Below are 19,628 nucleotides of genomic sequence, written 5' to 3' on the forward strand. Positions count from 1 at the left end.
GCTACCGGAGGTGCAAGACGGGACTTTCATGTTACCATATTCTTTCTTTCTCTCTCTCTCTCTCTCTCTCTCTCTCACACACACACACACACACACACACACACACAGAAACACTTGCATGCACGTACAAATTTTGGAATTCTTTTTTTTTAACCACATAGTTATCAAATTTCCCTGTGCTTCGTGTGAGACACCACATGTGTGACACAACCTAAACCATGGCAACCTCATGCAGGACACATCCTTGACCACAGCAACATTATATGGGGTACAACACAGGCCCAGGCAACCTTTTTTTTAATGCTGCTGTTTTCCTGTGTTTGCAACTAAGGTACAGGCATACCTTGGCTACTCCATGTAAGAGGAAATTTGCATTCCAGCAGCAGACTAAGTTCTTTGCTCAAATATGAGCACCGTACGCTTTAGGACTGATCAACAACTTGGCTGAATTCCTTCCTCATGTATAACAAAGTCAAAGATTAGCCATGTCAGTGGAACCTCCAAGTAACTGTCATTGCTAATAATAAAATAAATAACATAACTTGGTGCAGAACACACTCAATCTTACAACTCAAACGTGCTTACTTTTACACAAGTAGAACAACATGACCCCTGTCACCCACACTGTTCTGAAGCCAGGACAGAAAATTGGTATCTTTATGCAGAATTGGCTTATCTGTTACGGATGTTGACCATTTGGTAAATTGTCTGTATACCTTTGAGTTCCTTATTGTGAATCACCATTCACAATAGAGATATTCTAGGTCAATAGAAACTGCAAGCTGATACTTCGATGTTAGTAAAGCAATTATCCCCTCATTGTTATGTATGTTTCGCATCCTTCCGTTATTCTTATCTCATTTGTCTCCAGCACCTCCTGTTGTGTAAAGGAGTGCTGTGTTTTAGGAAGACCTTGCTAGAAACTCTGCTGGCTTGAGTACATGCTGCCACAGCCACCCCAGCCTATCTTGTCTGTGGTAAACAGAGCTGTCTCTGGTGGTCTCACTTCAAAGGTTTCACCTGACAACAACTGCCCCAGGCTGTACTTGCCTGGATGTTGTCTTTAACCCCTGCCTTACCACAACTTCCATAATATTGTTATTCCTTACTGGATTGATTATTGTGAGATCTTGCTATGCACAAATTATCGGCAATACTTATATTACAACAGTACAAAAGTTCCTCATTAGCTGTAAGGCTCTGTAAGATGCCCTGACATTACTAAATAAATGTAAAATTTTATCTTTCAAGTTTAAATACTGTCAACTCGAGCAGTGTTATGCTCATGTGTCCATCAAATGAACAGATTTATTATATGTAGCTTACATTATATGCGCACGGTCTGTTTGATCTGCTTCCGTCTGGTAGGCGCTTCAGATTCCTCCAGACTAAGACTAATAGGCACTGGAGAAGTTTTTTCCCTACTGCGGTCACTTTGCTAAACAGTTAACTGCCGGTTAACTGTCGGCTAACTATTACTTGGATTGCACTACCTGTATGTATAATCTATATTTTCATTTATATTTATCATTATTACTGCCTGTGGGGTGGTTGTACATTCTCCCCATGACTGTATGGGTTTACTCTCTCCCACATCCCAAAGACATGCAGGTTGTTTGGACACTGAATTGCACCAATTGTGTAGGCGAGTCTTGGAAATTGAGGGAAATTGACAGAAATATGAGGAAAATAAAATGGGATTAATGTAAGATTAGCACAAATAGATTGCAAGGACATGGTTTGTGCTATATCTCTCTAAAACTCCATGGGTCTCTTTGATCTTTAGTTCCACTTGCTCATCCTCCCATGTAGTTAATTGATTATAGGCCAGGCAGAAATGAAACATACAATGTTAAGTAAAAGGGTGTGGGCTGCACAGCACAATCCTTGCTGATTTGATTTAACACAAACAATGCATTTCACTGTATGCTTTGATGTACATCTGACAAATAAATCTAATTGAAACACTCTGGTTCTGTCGGCTGCGTAAGTCTAGGGAAGACAATTTCTGGCCCCACCGAACGTGTGAGATTGAAGTGTAAACCCAACTCGAAACCCCCTGTTTGTGTGGATGCTGTGTGATTTGTTACCCTGTTATAAACCAGTACTGCGAAATAACAGACAGTACATTGCATACAATTAAATGATTTCACTTTATAATTCTTAAGTTGATTACAGGGTTAGTAAAGAAAAAGCAAAAAAAAGGGAAAGGGCCCATTTTAACGAAACAGCCTAATGTGCACAAGTTGGACTCACAGTTTCCCTTTTGCCGATCCTCCTTTGATCTCCCCTGGCTTTGTCGGATCGTGGTCCCGCTCCAGGTCGAGTCCTATGACTGCTTCCCTCCAGTGATTTCTCCCTTCATCTCCCACCAAACCAAATGACCCCGCTCACACACTGTGTCAGACACACAACACGAAAAACACACTCCCCTCATTGGACGGCTCACATTCCAAAGCACCTGTTATCTCCAACCATAACCCGAACACTGCTGCTACAGAATGGCCATTACGTTAGCAGTAAAACTTTTCCCAGGGTATTACATAATCTTTAAACTATATATTATAAAATGAAAATGAAAAATGCCTGAAATGCTCAGCATATCAGGCAGCATCTAAAGAGAAGCAATCAGTCTTTTAGCTGTCAGTGGCTTCTGCTGTTGACTCAGTTTTATTTCCATTTTCAATATGAACTGTAAAAATTATTCTGTTAAATTTGTGTATGATGGCAATGGGGCTCTGATTTCATTTTAACCGGGGACTGAGTAGGAAATTTGAAACAGCATTTACTTGAGCAGTAAAAGTAGGTATTGGCAGCTGCTGGGAGTACAAGCATTTTCCTTGTTGTACCAGAAAAACTAGAGCTTCTTCTTGAGGTCACATAAGGCAATTTGTGATTTGTTCCGTGCCGTTGCCTCTCCCTTTCTTCCCATGAGTTCCTTAGCTGGGCTTTGTCCTGCAGCTCAGTCCAAGCAGAGGGCTACTCTGTGAATGCTTACTTATTCAGACAGACTTTGAGTTGCCCATTAATCCATCAAGTATTTGCCATGCAAAGATCTCCAATTAGTACTTAGTTTTGGGTTCAGGATGTATTAGCAGAGTGCAGTCTCTAAGGCTAGAGAACAACAATAAAAAATTACAAGTAGTAGACTATTTTGCCCTGTGCTTTCTGCATCATTTGATGACATCATGTCTGCTCTTTTAACTCAGCTTCACTTTCTTGATGCATCATGTCCCTTAATTCTCTTCATGTTGACATATCTCTCTCTTTCTGTTATGAACATATTTAGCAACTGAGCCTTTACAATGCTGAGTAGAAATTTCCTGTGATTCACTGCTCTTTGCATGATGGAAGTTCTCATTCTGTGTTGAATACTGACTACTTTCTTTGAAACTGTGACTCTAAACGGAGAAATCACCCCTGCATCTAAATTTTTGTGCTCAGTAAAATTTTGAGCGTTTAAATGAGAAGGCATTTACTTCCAAATTCAAAACAGTACAGGTCCAGTTTGGTTAATCTGTTCTCAAAGGACAATCTTCCCATCCCACTTGTACGCAATTTTCCAGGTGTGGCCTTACCAGGACCTAATATAATTGGTGAAAGTTGTTTTTGTTCTTGCATTCAAGTCCTCTATTATTTGGTTTCTTAAATGTTTGCTGTAGCTACATGTTCACCTTCAGTGGCTCATATACACAGCTTCCTGAACAACAACAACTCTCAATCTCTTTGCTGTTTTCAGATAGTCAGTAAATAAAAGCTGATTAATATCAAGACCTATGAAACTGGAGGAGATAAATCACACAGTGACTATCCACTTGCTGTGCCACCAGTTTCTGACATTCCCTATCTGATACCTCAAGTGAAAATTGTTCCATTGTTGTGTGAGTCTATGGTTTTTTTTAAAATTCAGGTACAGAATGAAGTGTCACTGTAAAAGCCCGGAACCATTGCTCTTGAGAATGAACTGTTTTCCAGAACATCTACAACCCTACTGGGAAGCTATTCTCACTGGGTTTGCAATGGTTCAAGAAGACTGGGTGGGAGTTTTAGGTTGTGGACCAAGTGAACTGACTAAAGGAACTATAATTTATTTCTAAGACAAAATGGTGTGCAATTTTAAGCCAACCTATTGATCTTATTTTCCAGATGAAAGAAAGAAATCTGCACTGCAGTTATTAGTCAAGGTGAATAGTGAGGTAGTGCTCATAGGTTCATGGATTGGTCACAAATTTGATGCTGGATGCAAAGAAGCTGTCATTAAAATGTTGAGTGTGGGTTTTCAGGCTTCTGTACCTACTCTCTGATGGCAGTCAGGCAATGAGGGCATGTACCAGATGGTGAAGGTCCTTACTGATGGGTGCTGCCTTCCTGTGGCACCAGCTGCACTGGAGAAAGTGGAGAAAAGATTTGTCAGGATTGGGACATTTTCATTAGAGGAATAATTCTGTGGGTTGTGGTTATTTTCTTTGGGATAAGGGAATCAGTTGGAAGTCAATTGCATCAAATAATGCAGGCTTGAGACAGAATGAAAAGAAATAATTTATTTCCCTTTGTAGAGTAGTTAAGATTGAAGACTAGAGTTTTACAGCAATTGGTAGCGGGTTAGAGGGGAGATAAGGAAATTGCTTTTCTTTTAGACCGTGGTTGGGTCATGAATTTCTTGTTTAAAAGAATGAGTGGTGAGCATATTGAAACATGTAAGGTCTTAAGGAAGCATAACAAGGTACTGTGATATTCCTGCTAGTGAAAGAGTCATGGGGAGACACAGTTACAAGGTAAGGACTTGACCTTTTAAAACTAAAGTGAATGTGAACAATGTGAATGTGTCAGAATGTGGTAGATTTGTAAAATTATCTATCTCGGATGGGTTGTAAAGGCCAGATCACTGGGGGTATTTACAAAGATGGTGGAGAATTTTTTGAAGGATTGAGGAATTCAGAACTGTAGAAAACTGGCTCAGAAGGTGGAATGGAGGCCTCAGACAGGTTATCAGTGATTAAACTGAATGATGAAGTAGGCTTGAGGAACCAGGCGACCTGGTCCCACATATTTTCTTCTGTTCTTGTGGTCAAACCAGAAACCTTACTGTATTTAGCTGGTACTTATAGATGTTCCTGCTCACTTCCTAGACATTTATTTAGAATTAAGGATGATATTTCTAGACTCTGGTTCTGTGAAGCCAATTTGGGAGTCATCTAGTCTTCCACCGATGGGATTGGAGGTGGCTGATGGGATGGAAAACAAAGTTTGTAAAACAGAGTACTCCTTCCACTGCTCCATTGCCTGTGAAAATATAGGCCCAGGGCAGGAGGATGGGAGTGGGTTTACAGTTTTCTTTTGTCAGATGCAGACACAATAGGCTTAATGATCCTCTCCTGAATCATAAAATTTCCTTTAGATACTTCACATTATAATACTCTCCACTGTCAGATCTGATTAAAAGTAGCACATTTAAAAGTCTGCTTATTTTAGCAGAAGATACTGTTTATTGACCTGATTGAATGGAGGGGTTGACTGACTCAATGTATCAGTTGTTCATTGGTCTCTCTACTTAATTTTCGTGCTGAGGGGATGCTCTTACAAGCATGTCTGCTGTCAAAAATTCAGTCCAATCCTTAACACCCTCTACCGATACCTTCAACTGACTACAGTCAAGTCGCCCTGACTTCAGAGCACCAGTGTACATCACAGGCATATGTTTATCTCTTCACAACAAACTTATTTTGTACTGATTGTTTATCTCTTTGATCTTTATAGTTACTGGGCAACATAGAGCAGTTTGGCCATCATAAGGTTTGTAAACAAAAGGATGGAACTCAATGGTAAGCAGCTAATCCTATTTCATTCTGTTGACCTCCAGGTTCACCGTACAGGGAAAAGATCACAATTGCCATTCTCCAGCTACAAGAGGACGGCAAGTTGCACATGATGAAAGAGAAATGGTGGAGGGGGAATGGCTGCCCTGAGGAAGAAAGTAAAGAAGCCAGTGCTTTAGGAGTCCAGAACATTGGGGGCATCTTTATAGTACTAGCTGCTGGTCTGGTGCTCTCCATCTTTGTAGCAGTGGGCGAATTTCTGTATAAGTCGAAAAAAAGTGCACAGCTTGAGAAGGTAAAGGACTTTTCCAGCACATCTGCAAGTTACTGGAGATTGTATGGTGCAGTCCAATTGATCCTATATTAGTGCAAAAACTGATTATGTGGTATTTAAATGTTGAATATGGCAGACTTTAAATATATGTTTGCAGAACTTAAAGTTTGTACCAATAGTAATATTTACCGACTTTCTTGAAGCCCACTTCTATTGAATCATTCTTTGAAGATGTACAATAATGATTTTTTTTAGTGTTAACACTAATGCAGTGTTATATAATATCATTTATTCATTGTGTGAGATAACCAGGGGGACACATTCAAATACTGCATGAATACCTCCGTTTGAAAAACTATAAATTTTGTTTTGTGTCTGAGGTACATTCTAAACTTTGAGCAGCAAAAAAAACACAATGTTTTCATTGTTTACCCATTGTATTTGGTGTTCAATTCAATAAATGTAATTGTGTAAAGTAGTTATTGGCAGTTCAGTATATTTCAGTGTAGGAAACAGTAATAAAAAGGAAGCATTATGACTTTGTCTCATTAACACAGATAGTAGAAAGCAGAGTGCATTAAAACAGCAGTCATTGAATCCATGTCTCAGTCCACAAACATGTTACAACTGACAGTTGTGTTTGTCAGATAATAAGCTGAATCCATGTTTACCATTTATAGCATTTTTGATTCATGCTGTGCTTTTAATTAACCATAATGCTTTGTCTCCACTGAACATCTCCTGAATTTTCCTTTCTGATTAAACGCTGTTTTCTTCTGTAGATGTGCAATGATTACTACACTGTTTCAAGACGCATTAAACTGAGGCCTTGCACTTTCTCTGACTGCCAAGTTGCAGCGAGTAAGAGTAGTCTTGGGACAAAGCCTGCCTCATTTATGGCAAATGAAAGAATGATCATGTCATTCAAATTGGTCACCATTACAAACGTTTAAGATTATGGGAAAAGCAAATGTAATGCTTTTCAACATAGGTGAAGTATGTTCAATCATTAGAACTATGATTAGTAAATCTGAACCTTTGACTTGTTTTTCTACTGTCAAAACATGGGCCAATATGTGGTTTATTCAGCCTCAAGAAGCCATTAGCTTTTTTTAAAAAAAAGATTATGGCTGCAGCAACAGATAATTGAAGGATTACAAACGGTTATATTCATTGCACTTCTATACTTTTTAGCTACTTTCTCCTGTTTAAATTTTATCATGTAAAATTTACATCTTGTCACATGTCCACATTTTTTTAGGACTCATTTTGCCTCGGGGGTTAAGTTGCCGGACGGGTGGTTTCTTCACGAATCATCACTTGAGTGTCCTAATGAATGGCAGGAGGAGTCACAGACTGGTTAGAAAGCAAACTTGGGGGCTGAGCCTTTCTGGCATATCTGTACAGGCATTAAAAGATGCCGAGGTTTGATTGTTTTATCATGATTGATTTTAGCACACCGGCTTGTGAAATACTGTCGGTTAAAAGGTTAATGCATTTGGTAGCTTTTCTCTATTCTTTTGTAAGATAAGTGTAACTGCTCTATTAGTCAATTTTGAAATGAGCTGCAGGTGTGGAGCTGAGAAGTGCAATAAGCCTTGACTGACTTTTAACAAGTTTCAATGGCAATGTATGGAATTAATCTCCTTTCATGCCATTGTGTTATGGGTTAAAATTCAGATATCTGAGATGATATTCTTCTTCATTTGTGTAATTTAAATCTAACTGCTAGTGATCTTTAGAAATGTTACAATTCATCCTGGCAGCTTGGTGATAAAAACATACTTTTGCCTACCAATACCAAACCTGTGTGGGTGTATCAAGCTGTGGTCATTCCTACATCTTATGCATCCCACTCTGTTGAAGTCAATTGAATTAAATGTGTGGGCATTGAATAAACCTAAAGAATGATACCCTTGCACTTGTTTAGTGCTGACAACTGAAGAAAGCTTTCTCTCTTAGAGAAAAGTTTGGCATAGGGTTGTTTGTAGATCAGGGGTTATCAGTGGGAACATACACTAATTGGTCACCTTACAGTGGCAACTACTGATTTAGGAGATTATGATCAGCATTTATTTTTGTTATGTGTATTATTTGTTGATATGTAATATTCATTTGATTACTGTGTGACTACAATAGATTGCTCCATTGCTGCTCTAAAACACCTGCAGATACTAGATAGAGTAGATGTTGGTAGTTTATGGAAGGTCATGCAGTATCCATGAAGAGAAGCAATGTGTTGAGTAAATTCCCTTTGATCAGAATGAGGGAAAATTATAAATCAGACAAGCTTTTAAGTCTGTATAGACACTGCCCGATCTACTGAATATTTCCAGCTTTATATCATTCATCCCCATAGCTTCTTGCAGTTTATACAGAATACATTTAAAAATCAATCATGATTTTTTATTTAAAGAGAAGAAATGTACTAAAGGGTTTGTTTTCTATCTTTGTCGAGAAAACTTGGTGTTAGGGGAAAGAATCTATGCTGACATGTGAATTTGATGTTGCTTCAAGGCATCTCATTTTCAGTCTTTAATTTTCCCCACAGAGGTCCTTCTGTAGTGCAATGGTCGAGGAGCTCAGGTTGTCTCTCAAGTGTCAACGACGACTGAAGCACAGGCCTCAGCCACCAGTCATAGTGAAAACAGAAGAGGTTATCAACATGCATACCTTCAACGACAGGAGATTGCCTGGAAAGGAAACAATGGCATGAAGTGTAGAAAATCCACACCGAGCACAAACAGCAATCTTTGTTCCCAATGACCTGCAAGAGTGTTTCCTGTGGAAATATGCAAACCGTGCCGAACAAGCGAGTTACCTCATGTTGCCGCATCAAGAAACAGAAGTTACCTACCACATAAAAACAGGGTGGTCAAAGCCAGATCCTGAAAACCTTGTGAAGGACCAAAACTTACAAATAAAATTTTTTAAAAAGAGCTTAGACTTTTCCCTTTCCTTTCCTCTTCTCATCCCTCCTTCTCTTTCTCCCCATGCAGGTAACAAACTGTGATAATAATGGAAAAGAGAGAAAAATGGAAAGGAAAGAGAAAACTGATATGGAGCTTTAGCTAAATTATAAAAAGAGCACATGGTGCTAATAAATGTTCAAAGATGCGCAGAGGGCATTGAAATAATTGAGGCTAAAGATGAAAGAGAACTGAGAGGCATAGGAAGCCTGGTGAAACCCTCGTGATCTCTCAGGTGTTTCGCCATCAGAAGGCAACACAAGGCAATAATTGTTTTCTGTCGATCTACTTCGTTAAAAGCAAGATTCAGACTGCAATGAACCCTCAAAAAAAGAGACTATTAGACAATTAATCTTATTAAATGATGGATTGTGAAGTACTTTTCAGAACTTGAATGATGAGGTAGGGTTTAACGTTTCGGTTTGCATACCTCGTTGTGGTAACAGAAGAGTGTGTTTTCCCTCCCTGGTTCTTCAGAATCAGTCCTTTCAAATTGTGTCACCCACCTACACCCACATCCAGCTGAAGTGATTTGACACCTGACCTTTCAACTCGTGTGGTTCTGCCAAAATAAATACGGATATAGGATTGTTCATTGACATGATCCCATGGTAATGTTGCAGGAGACTCTTTTGTAGAATGCACTAAATCTCAAATCACCACTGCTACAACTCCTTGTGGGCAGTTTTTCAAGATGTTCATGTTTATTTGTGGAAATGCAAGATTTATATGAAAATAGTTTTTGTATGGAATTTTTGTAATAATTTTTATCAAAAAATGAACACTTGGGCACTAAATCTCAATGGGTTTCCATTAGGCTGATAGCATACAGTGATGAACTATTGTGTGTAATAAAAGGCAAAGTCTTGGCCATATATTGTGATAATAAATGAAGTCCATACTGTGTATTGTCTGAAATTTATGCACAAAGAGAAAAATAATGGAATAGAAAAAATAGTTGACTATTTCACACTACATTTAACTCAATATTTTGCACAAAGTGTTTGGCCGCCAGTGGAAGTGCGTTGCATCCCTTCTTCCTCATGGTATTATTTGGCAACTGTTCCAGCAAAATAACTCACCAAGTACTACAGAGAGTAAAATATGATGTTTTTCCATTTGCTGATATTTGCAGTTACCTAAAATAGTGTGAAGTAAATCTAATTGTGTTAAATGTCATCGCATTGAGAAATGTCAGAAAAATCAAAACTAACATATTTCATATCCTCAAAATCAGAGAATGATAGCCATTTTTCTCTCTTATTTATCTAGAAAAATTGCTTTGGGTCCTTCACCTCCCACTCCAACCTCAGCCCATCCTGGCATTTGATAGTTTCAATTCATTTTAGGAATTTCAGAGTTCATTTCTCCTTGCAAAAAATCACCACATATTTTTGTTATTGGTAGAATAGGTGAAGAAGAGTTTCATGAACTTAGTCCTAAATTTACCTGCTAATTGTTTCTTCATTGTGCCATTCTCATAATAATTTACTGAATCTATGTCTTCCAAATACAATTACTATTTCCTGTCCATCTGTAATGTTGCTTCTAATTCACATCCAAGGAAAAATCCGCTTTACTTGTTTTCTGCCACACCATAGAACTTGGGTCATGGCTGCTGTCAAACAGCCTCCTGGGAGAATGGATGAGAGTGGCCTGAAGTGGGTATAGAACTCAAGCTGTACCCTGACTGGGATATTACTGAGCATGATTTCTCTGACATGTGTGGTTGCTTTGGTTACCTGGTGAAATATCCTACTTGCGTTATTGGTTGTAGTATTTGAACATCGAACATTGAGTGAACAAAGAACACTGGATCAATGTCAACTTCCCTGTTAACCATTTTTAATATTATTCCTGGAATTAATATATTTTTATTTTTGTCTGATTTCAGTATCCTAAAGTTATTCTATTTGCATTTGGGGAATAATTCTCTATGTCTACACTTCTGGTGGGGAGTTGAGCCCACTGGACAGAACAGAATCATTGATGATTCAGGTATTCACTAAGTACCATCTTTATATTACATATTTTCATATTCCTTTACAACATAAAAGAGTGATCATTCTTCCCATTGAGTTTATGCTGACTTTCAATGTAATCCCTTCAATCTCATTTCCAAACTACCTCCCTGTAACTTACGTTCTATTATAAGATTTGCCCATCAACTTCCCTAATTCCCTGTCTTTCACCAAATGTAACATATAGTAGTCCATTAATCTACCAATCTGCAAAAAAATGTTGGGGGGTGGGGATGCAACTGGAGCATCATTGGGAGCACATGCATATTCCTTACAGACAGCACCAGAGGTCAGGATCAAACATGAGTCCACTCAGGTGTGAGTCAGCAGGATTATCTGGCCTAGAAATAACTATGCTATCCCTGTTCTGATAAATTAAATTCAGAGAATAAAGGTGGACATGACCAAATTTTCCTATTCTTTCTCAGATTCCCTACATCCAAAGCAAAATCACGTCACTCCATTATCCATGGAAACTATCCTCAGATTTAGTTAACTCCAAATGTGATGCAACACTCTCTCTCTCTCTCTCTCATATCGTCCTCACAATATGCCTGACCTGAAGTGGAACACCTGTTTCCAGAATAGCGATAAAGAATAATCCAAAATTAGGGCATTTTATTAAAATAAAGACAAAATATAGCTCAGTGAACCAGAAACTAAATTATATTTTGAAATCTTTGTTCAATTATTAATTCTCCTCTGACCTTACTTCCTGTCAAGATTCTCCTTACCTCCCGTCCCCAAATGAGAAATGCCATATCAATCTCTGTGCACATGCATACTCACATGCATTCAGTGGCTGCTCTATTAGGTACCTTCTGTAACTAATAAAGTGGCCACAGATTACATGTTTGTGGTCTTCTGCTGCTTTAGTCCATCCACTTCAAGGTTCAACATGTTGTGTGTTTGGAGCTGCTCCTCTGCACACCGCTGGTTATTTACGTGTCTGTCCCCTTCCTGTCAGCTTAAACCTGTTTGGCCATTGTCCTCTGTCTTCTCTCATTAACAAGGCAAGTTCACCTACAGAACTGCCGCTCACTGGATGTTCTTTTGTTATTTTGCACCATCCCGATGAATTCTAGAGACTGTTTTGTGTGAAAATCACAGATCAGCAGTTTCTGAAATAGTCAAACCACCCAACTGGCACTAGCAAACATTCCATGGTCAAAGTCATTTAGATTACCGTTCTTCCCCATTCTGATTTTTTCCCTGAACAACTGAACCTCCTGATCATGTCTGTTTTTATGCATTGAGTGCTGCCACATGATTGGCGGAATAGATACTTGCATTAATGGGCAGGTGTACCTAATAAACTGACCACCAAGTGTATGTACATACTTTGCAAGAAATATTTTATTTAGAAGGGAGTTAGAAGAGAATTAGAAATGATACAAGGGTAAAAGACTTGAAAGACACATCAACATTTCAGGGCAGCAAATATGCAAGAATTACTTTGTTTAAAAGATACTTGGCAAACTTAGAGAGAAAACCTCTTCCAATTTTGCCTATTTATGTGATTTCCAAGCAGTGTCATGTTCAAAACCACGTATTTACTTTAAAATGACCAACAGACATTGAATATATCTCACTGCTGGGCATGCTGTCCATTACAATGTGGTCCCTTCATCAAAGAGGCCTTGAATCAGATCCAGTCTAGTCCAATCCCTCCCAATCTGCCCTTTGCACAAAATTATCCTGGACATTATGGATCCCAAATGGGATGGATCATAGTCAACACAGGTAGTGATGTAACTAAGTGTCTAGTTTTAATATTGCTTGAGCAGAATGGATGAAACAATTCAGAAGGATCATTAACTGAAGACGAGTGGAATCAAAATGCCAAGATAGGCTGTTCTGCTGGAGTTGAGTTTGACTCATTGAGGATAGCTCGCTTTGAGTATTGATTGGAACAAAATTCTGAGCATATTTGCCTATGAATTCATCCTTGTTCAAAAGCACCAGATGTGTACTATTATAACAAAAGCCTGTGGTATGTTGCACTCAGTATTCCACGGCAGAGCATCATGTGTCGATGTACAGTGATGTTGCCCACTTGTCAAATGGCTTTAACATTGAATCATTTAAGAAAGACAAAGACTAGGGAAGTTATTGGGCAGACTCGGGTGAGACTGACCATGCCATGAGCTCTTCACTACTCTTAACCGGTTGAATTTGGATAATGGTGCAGCGAGAATCTACAGATAGTCCACCATCTTGTAATGACATAGAAATATACAATAGACAAGGGCATTTATATAACACCAGGAAAAATGTGTGAGATTATTTTCCCTACAGGAATTAACCTTGGGGGAAAAGATATCAATTCAGATTGGGAAATAATGCTGAAATTAATTGAGTTGGTGGAGCCTTCTATGGCACCAGAATAGACTAAGTAGGCTGGATTACCTGTTTACGTGCTGTAAATTTGATGTCAATTTAAAAGAAAAGTAAGAATCAGAATCTGGTCATTCACAGTTTAGGGAGGCACATCATTTTTCACCGTATAGGGAGCCACATCACCATTCCAGGCAAGTGTACTTGTTGCAACATGGACAACACGAGGAACCACCACAAATAAATAAAGGCCCCAGAGCATTTAGCATAGGTTAGGTTATGGACATGTTGACTAGGTCTTGGCAGGAGATCTACTGCATTGTAGAAAACATTCTAGCAGAATTATCTATAAAGTATTGCCTAGTTTGTTCCATTTATTGCACAGGGAAAACAATTCTTTGTTGCTCGGATCGAAGTAAAGTACATTTATTTTGTACCTAATGGGGCTACTGTTACAAATCAACTGTTTCATTCTCCTCCACTGCAGCCCTTCACCCTGATGAGCACAGCGCGGCACCAGAAATAATGTAGAAAATGACACTTCTCCTGCCTTTCTGGTAGGCGCTATTTCCTGGGCAAACTAACTTTGTGTTCATTTGGTTAGAGTTGTACTTTTGTTATCAATGATTTTAATGGTTTGAAAATAAAATATGCTCCTCCTCCACTTATGGTCCCCCTCATCATTTTACATGGTAACAAATCTTTCTTTGGAATCATAAAAACTATTACAGCACAGGAGGTTGCCACACTGCCCATAGTATCCGCGCCTGCTCCGTTTTTAAGAATTCCCATTTGGTTTTGATGCATTCTTCTATTAAAACAGGACATGGAATTATCATAAACTATTCTGTTAATCTGTGGTAATTAATGATGCCTTGAGGTACAATGCCATCCCTAAGTTAAATATAGAATAAACAACAGTTTGAGGACATTTAATATGCGCTATGAAATAAATAAACTGTTGGAATAAATGGCTGACATAAATGAAATCCTTTGTAAATACAAGATGTCCCTTGTACAGATTCAACTAAAGATCCAACAGTGAAGTACAATATGCTTTTGTGCTACCACTCTCATCTCATTATTACACTGTGGAGCAGCAGATTCATTTCTGGATAAACTGGCTGACTTTAACATTTTCATGTTCTTTTTTAAGGAGCTGTTTTCCAGGGCAATAAAATGCTGAGGGAGAAAAACATAAATTTATAGTGAAATCTACAAAAGTCCTCACTTTTCCTACAAATCAATTATTCCTCAGCCACTTCAATCATGACCTTACTGAAATCAAATGGAAATTGGCTTTTTAATTTTTAAATGAAATTAGTCAATGAGTTAGAAAAAGTACACAAAAGCTTTTATAGACCAGAACTGAGAATGGAGATTAAAAGATAATTATGGACTAAGAAGAGCCCACAAACTGAAATCTCCCATTTGTGCACTGTGCACCAGGATTTATTTGCAGTTTCTAATATAGTTGAATGCAATCTATCATAGAATCACAGAAATCCTCAGCTCATTACAGGCCCTCCAGTCCACAATGTTGCGCTGACCATATAATGTACTCTAGAAGTTGCCTAGAATTTCCCTACCACATAGCCCTCTATTTTTCTAAGCACCATGTATCTAAGAGTCTCTTAAAATACTCTATTGTATTCACCTCTACCACCTTCACTGGCAGTGCATTCTACACACCCACCACACTCTGTGTAAACTACTTACCTCTGACATCCCCCTTGTACCTACTTCAAAGCACCTTAAAACTATGTCCCCTCGTGTTAGTCATTTCAGCCCTGGGGAAAAAAAAAGCCTCTGGCTCTGCTTCTCATCATCTTATGCACTTCCATCAGGTCACTTTTCATCCTCCTTCGCACCAAGGAAAAAGACCGAGTTCACTCAACCTATTCTCATAAGGCATGCTCTCCAATCCAGGCAATATCCTTGTAAATCTCCTCTGCGCTCTCTCTATAGTATCCACTATAGAGAAAGTTTAAGGATATACTTCTTGCAAGTGGCTAATTTTACTCATGTGGCTTCAATGGCTGATGTATCAGGAAACAGAGGACACTCATTTCATTGAATTACAGAAGTTCATTTACAAGATCAAGGTTCCCTATAAAGGATTTAAAAAATATAATCAAGCTTGTTAAGGCGGTGTCTAGAAATGAAATTGTATAATATTAAGTTTTGATGAAACTGAGATAGCTGCTGATGGATGAGTATCAGACAACACCAGGACATTTATACTAGGATTTAGAATCATAGAGTTGTTATGCCACAGAATGAGCTAATCAGTCTAAAACATTGCCTCCTGGTAAATAAACCAGTCAGTTCCTTTCATGTGCTCTTTAAATTTAACCATACGAATCATCTTATTTCATGACCCATCTAATTTTCCTTTTGAAATAACTAATTGCGATTCTACCACTATTCCAGGAAATGAATGCCAAATCATTAACAAATCTGTATCAAATAGTTTACCTCACATCCACCTTAAATCTACAGACACAACAGTCTTCAAAACAACTTTTACTGGAAAAATATGTTTCTTTCCATTTACCTGTTAATACTCACCAAGTTCTGTCAACTGGTATCAAGTCTCTTCTTTATTTGCTCCAAGGCAAATAATTCCAGTTTCTCCAATTTAACTTCGGAGTTGAGGTCTCTCATCCCTGTAAATGTTCAAGAGTATCTTTCTCTGTAGACTTTCCCGGACCTTCACGACCTTTGTATAGTATGATGAGCAGTAATGCATCATTTGTGGTCCAGCTAGTGTTTTAGTACCAACATAATTATATTCCATGCCTCTTTATATGAAGTTCAGGTGCTATATCCTTCAGTAAGTGGACATGCTTTCTCAGCATATTGTTCCTTTTTCATAGATGATCTGTCTATTCCTACACACTCATTAGAAATGTGCCATTTAGTCTATGCATTGTTATTTAAGATTAAAAGTATTATTTTACATTTCTCTTTATTACCGGTAAATACTGTCTTCTATTTGTCTACTCATTCTTTTAATCCACATCCTTTATCTATTTTCCTCACTATCAACTATGTCATTAGATTTGAATTTGATGTCACCCTCATATTTTGACAATTTTCTTGAGCAACCATATTCAAGTCATTAATACACAGTATATACAGAAAGCTATGGTTTTCATCTGATCTCCGGAGAAAGCCATTGTCTACCTTCAAACTGTGTAAAAAAACCCAACCATTTTCTGCAATCAAAGTTAATTTTTTATCCACATTGTTTCTGACCCTATTGTTTCACGTTCATCAGATCTGTGAACTACAGTAGCCCTTTTAGCTGAAAATCCATATCGATGCCATCTACTAAATTCCACACTCAAGCCTTTCTGTCACCTCACGAAAAAAATCAGTCACAATTTCATTTTTTTCCAATGGATCTGTGATGGTTCATCTTTTAATAACTCTGAAAGCACTTGAGTACCTATTAGTTTGTTACCCGTTTTTTTTTCTCTTACGCTTTCTTCAACAGTGAGGTTAAACTAACCAGCCTGCAATGTCATAAAATTATAGAGCTGTCAGCACAAGCAGATCCTCTGACCCATCACATCTATACTGACCTTCGTGCCTATCAATCTATTCCAATCCTACTTGCTTTCATTAATTCCATATCCCTTCTTACCTCGTCTATTTCAAATACCAGTCAAGCTGCCTCATAGAAGTTGTTACAGTTCCTGCCTATAACACTGCTATACATTCCATAAGCCCATAAACCACAGGAACATAATAAGGCCTTTAGACCCATTGAATCTGCTGATCGTAGCTGATTTAATTTCCCTCTCAACCTCCTTCTCTTGCCTTTGACACTCCTATTCATAAAGAACCTTTCAACTCCTACTCTTTGTGTAGAAAAAAATTACTCTCAAATTCCTTTTAAGCCACCTCCTCTTACCTTAATCTACATGCTCTCATTTTAGGCATGACTAGAATGGGAAACAGACTCCAGCTACCTATGCCTGATTTTATGTCACCATTATATCATCTCTCAGACTGATTTGCTCCTGGGAAAACAAATCTGATCTTGATAATTCAAGCCGTTCCATACAGGCAAACTAGTTGTCCGTATTTCCTGTACCCCCTCCAGCATTATCATGTGGTTCCTATAGGGCAGTGACCAGAAGTGAGCACAATACTCCAAATGCAGCTTAACCGGCACTTCTGCAGCTGAAACATAATGTTCCACCTCTTATACTCAACACATTACTGCAACTGTTCAAACAGAGCTGTTGCATTTCATGTGGAGTAGGCCTTTAACCCTTCTCAAATACTGAAGGAAGATGGGTAGATTATAGAAAATCAAACCCTTCCGTAATTTTCACTTTCTGGACCAGCTGATTTCCCACTGTCAGACTTTCTGATACCTCATCCTATTAATTTTCACTCATTCCTCTGATAGTCTGGTAGCATCATCTTCCCTACAAAAATTGCCACAAAGTACTCAGTAAATATTCCAAAGACACAAGAGACTGCAGATGCCAGAATCTGGAGCAACAAGCAATCTGCTGTAAGGGCTAGGCAGTTTGAGCAACATCTCTGGGAGGAAAGGAATAGTAATGTGCCATGTCGAGAACTTGCATCAGAACTTGATATTTCAACATTCCCTTTCCTCCCATTGATGCTGCTCAACCTATTAAGCTCCTCTAGTAGAATGCCTGTTGCTCCAGTAAGTATTCCACCCTGGCCCATGTCTATGCAAAAATGGCCTTTTGATCCCGAGTTGACTCCAGCCCTTCCCTGACTTTTACATCAGACCACACATGAGTTGGTAACTTATATATCATGTGAACAAGATTAGATTGTGGAGGAAGGTAATTTCATAAGGAAGTTGCAGGAACCTTGAGTCTCATGCCACCAGTATTGGAAGCAGACGTTGCCCTCCAGCCATTGAGCTCCAGGACCAGTTTAACTCGCCTGAGCACTGAATTGGCTCCTCAGTCTACAGACTCACTTTCAGGTCTCTACCGTTCATGTTGCAGCCATGATGGTTTGGCAGAGTAGACTCGATGGACTGAATAGCCTACTTCGGCTCCTATGTCTTATGGTCTAATGTTTCATGTATTAATTGTTTATTTTAAAAATTATTTTCACGATTTGTCTTCTTTTGCACATTAGATATTTGTCGGTCTTTGTTCTATGTGGTTTTTCATGGATTCTTTTGTGTTTCTCTTTTTGTGGTTGCCTGCAAGAAGATGAATCTCAAGTTTGTATATTGTATACATACTTCGACAATAAATTTACTTTGAACTTTTGAACTTGGAGCTTGTCTTCCTCAAATGAAACACTTGTTCTCAATTGATAGCACAAGATGAGTGATGGGACTGAAATTAAAGTAACAGGATAAACTGATCTCAAAATACTCCTAACATCTTCTCCTATCCTCCTGGCTAATGTACAGTCTCTGGAAAATAAAATTTAAGTCCTTAGAACAAGATTGCAGCAACTGAGGAACATTAGGGACTGCTGCATTCTTGGCTTCACAGAGACGTGGCTCACCCCCAGCACTCCAGATACAGTGGGACAACATGATGGCTTTGGCTTCCATCACATGGACTGGACAGCAACATCAAGTAAAGGTGGAGGTGGTGGTGATTGCTTCATGATTCACTCATTATGGTGTTTAGACATAATGGTTCAGTCACATTCCAGCCCCCCTGATCTGTTACATCTGGTGGTGAAATGTCATCCATTCTATCTGCTGAAGGAGTTCTCTGCTGTCATCCTCGTTACAAAGTACATTTCAATCTGGCCAACATTAGGCTGGCAATAGACAAGTTGAGCCCTATGAACAACTCACCCTAATCATTGCAGGGGACTTCAACCAGGCCAGCTCGACAAAGTCTCTGACAAGCTTTCACCTGTGAAATCAGAGGAGCCAACTCACTTGACCACTGTTACACCACTATCAAACATGCTTACCATGATGTTCTACACCTACACTTTGCCAATCTGATCATCTGGCTGTATTTAAATTCCTGGCATCCAGGCAAAGACTGAGGACCACAGCACAGGTGATAATAATCATGAAGGGAGTCAATAGAGTGATTACAAAGCTGCTTTGAATCAGTGGACTGGACCATGTTGAGGGATTCATCTTTGGACCTGAAAAAATATTCCACAGTTGTCACCAACTTCATCGAGACCTATATGGATGAGTATGTGCCCTCGAGAACATATCAGGCAT

At 38.7% G+C, this 19,628-nt stretch overlaps 1 protein-coding gene across 4 annotated transcripts in view; it reads left to right on the plus strand.

The window, feature by feature from the left end:
* The window catches only part of LOC140733312 (glutamate receptor ionotropic, kainate 2), a 518,933-nt gene extending 500,367 nt beyond the window's left edge, over positions 1–18,566 (plus strand). For all 4 annotated transcript variants that reach the window (XM_073056472.1, XM_073056470.1, XM_073056471.1 and 1 more), the window contains exons 16-17: positions 5,861–6,111; positions 8,642–18,566. In XM_073056472.1, the coding sequence (XP_072912573.1) occupies positions 5,861–6,111; positions 8,642–8,806 (416 nt within the window). In that variant the 3' untranslated portion in view covers positions 8,807–18,566. The remainder of the gene's footprint in view (positions 1–5,860; positions 6,112–8,641) is intronic.
* Positions 18,567–19,628: the final 1,062 nt, after the last annotated feature.

The sequence above is a fragment of the Hemitrygon akajei genome, chromosome 9, assembly GCF_048418815.1.
Source record: "Hemitrygon akajei chromosome 9, sHemAka1.3, whole genome shotgun sequence".
Classification (NCBI taxonomy): Eukaryota; Metazoa; Chordata; class Chondrichthyes; order Myliobatiformes; family Dasyatidae; genus Hemitrygon; species Hemitrygon akajei.